We start from the raw sequence: 2629 nt of genomic DNA, 5'->3' as shown, positions 1-2629 counted from the left end.
AAAACCCCTCATCCCTCTCTCCTCTCTTCCTCCAAATTACAGAACCTCTTTGATATTCCCCAGCCCTGCGTGAAGCCTTCCATCTCTAACCACCCCTCCCTCTCTCCTGTCCTCCTCCTCTTCCAGATTGTGCTCGCCATCTCTAACCCCTTATCCCTCTCTCCTCCTCCTCCTCCAGATTGCGTTCGCAGTGTTTGCAGGTGTTTGCGGTGCTGCCACATCTAACCCCTCATCGATTGCGTACGCCATCTCTAACCCCCTCATCCCTCTCTCCTCTCCTCCTCCAACCTCCTCCAGATTGCGTGCGCGGTGTTTGCGGCCCTCCTCCACTTCTTCTTCCTGGCTGCGTTCACGTGGATGTTCCTGGAGGGCGTGCAGCTCTACATCATGCTGGTGGAGGTGTTTGAGAGCGAACACTCGCGCACCAAGTACTTCTACCTGGCCGGCTACGGGGTGCCCGCCATCATCGTGGCCGTGTCCGCCGCCGTCGACTACCGGAGCTACGGGACGGACAGAGTGTGGAGTACGACGGGGGGGGGGGGGGGGGGGGGGGGGGGGGGGGGGTTTGGGGGGCTGGGGGGGATGGGTACGGGGTCCCTTGCCATTGTAGTGGCCGGTGTCCGCCGCAGTGGAATACAGGGAGCGGTGGAGTACGGAGCGAGGGAGGGAGGGAGGGAGGGAGGGGTGGAGGTGGGGGGTGGTGGGCGGGGGGGGCGGGGGGGGGGGGGGGGGGGGGGGGGGGGGAGTAGAAAAGGAGTTGAGTGTGTGTGCTGCTATGGATTATAGGAGCTACTACACAGCCCGAGTGTTCGTATAGAGAGAGAGAGAGAGGCTTAGAGGGAAGAAGGGAGGGGAGGAGGGAAGAGGGAAGAGGGAGGAGGAGATCCCAGAGTGCCTGTGGCCCTAGAAGGAGTGTCTATACAACGTATGCCACAGCCTGAGAGTGACTATGATGGGAAGAAGGGACCGTGTCTCCACTGTTTCACTCTCAATAATACATCTGGTGTCCACATTCACACACCACAGTAGTAGACACACACACACACACACACACACACACACACACACTTGAGTATTCGTTGGAGTGTAGCTTTGCCATGGAATATTCACACCAGCTCAGGAGACCATCTCTCTCTCTGTGTGAGTCTGACAGAGGAGGCCAAATATACTAAATCACAACACACACACACACACGCACGCACACACACACACACACACACGCACACACACACACACACACACACACAGCACATTAAATCATTAATGTTACAATCACACTTGGAAGACTGGCATTAAAAATCTCTCTATTGGTTATGAATGAGTCTCTCTGAAGTATGGAATATGGAATTGGACAGCACAGAATAGCATTGTTAAATGATTCACAGACGGCCCGGTCCTCTCCAGGTCTCTGTGCTTGTGGAGATGCAGCCTGACTACATTTCTTATTCATTTTCAGTTACGCCTTTATTCTACTCTTCTCTTTAACAAAGAAAGAAATTCTCGGAGTAATCGAAATGAGCAGTTAAAACGTACGCGACCCGACAATAAAAGAGCGAAAACAAAAGAACAAGAAAACAAAAGAAAACCAGCAAGCCACTCGACAGACAGAGGTGAGATTCACGGCCTGTTGTACAAACAACAAGAAGAAGAAGACATTACAACACGCGACGCAGAAGCAACATCACAACTCATCACCGTAGCAACACACTCCACCATAGCCCTACTGTACACGACAGTCGTAGATGTGTCACCTTGAGAGGGCGAGCCGGTGGCGAGGAGCGAGGAGTGAGTTGACGCAGCACAGCGTTTAACCGTCAAGCAACGGCAACCGGGAGCGCCACTTAGATCAATATTTCATGTCAGAAGCATCACTTAAACATGAGAGCCTGAATGCTAAGTACTGTGATGAATAATAAGTCTTCTGCAAACTCAACAAAGGTCCCCCCTCTAGACAATGCTGTACGACTAGTTTATAGCTGCCGAAAAGCTCTGTTGCCGCTGAAAAACAACAACAACGATTCTCTAAAGACGGTACCACTAGTTTATAGCCGGCAAAAAACTCAAACCGCTCCAGCTGAAATACGGTCACTGCATATTTCTTTATTTTGGGAAAGACACTGGGTTGCCAACTCTCACACATTGACCGTGACACTCACGATCTGTACCCCCCTTTCACAGTCTTACGCCAGCAAGTAAAATCTCACGCAATTAACCACAATCCTCCCAATCCAAAATCCACCACCATCATTCATTAGATTCATCTCTGGCCTGCTATATGCACTGCATAGAGGTGCATAACTCTCTGGGTTATTTTCGGCCTAAACCTGCGTTCCTTGTGTGTGCCGCGGATGACGAAGCACCCACCTGGCTGGTGGATATTCCCAACTCACTTCAGTGTGGACCGGGATACAGCTGCACTGCTTGCCTGTGCGAATTCGAAAGGCATTTCAATGTAGCTAGCTATGTATGTATGTATGTAGCTAGCTACATGAAGGCACTACACCTGAGGGGTATGTTTGATAATGACATACAGGGCCCTCCAAGAGGAAGCATTTTGTCTTGTTTTGGCTCTGTCCTCCTATTTAGACCCCATAGTAATTGTTTGATTTCAAATCCAAACTGTTGGAGT

General features: G+C 51.2%; 1 protein-coding gene across 1 annotated transcript in view; it reads left to right on the top strand.

The window, feature by feature from the left end:
- adgrl3.1 (adhesion G protein-coupled receptor L3.1) overlaps positions 1–2629 on the top strand; it is a gene marked incomplete at both ends in the record, with an annotated part of 82074 nt that overhangs the window by 62680 nt on the left and 16765 nt on the right. Inside the window, 1 exon segment of the mRNA XM_083692840.1 lies at positions 298–518. Coding sequence (XP_083548966.1) covers positions 298–518 — 221 coding nt within the window.

This window comes from Argentina silus (genome assembly GCF_951799395.1).
Source record: "Argentina silus genome assembly, chromosome: 21".
Classification (NCBI taxonomy): domain Eukaryota; kingdom Metazoa; phylum Chordata; class Actinopteri; order Argentiniformes; family Argentinidae; genus Argentina; species Argentina silus.
The sequence above is the reverse complement of the archived record's forward strand: the minus strand, read 5'-3'. Positions and strand labels throughout refer to the sequence as shown.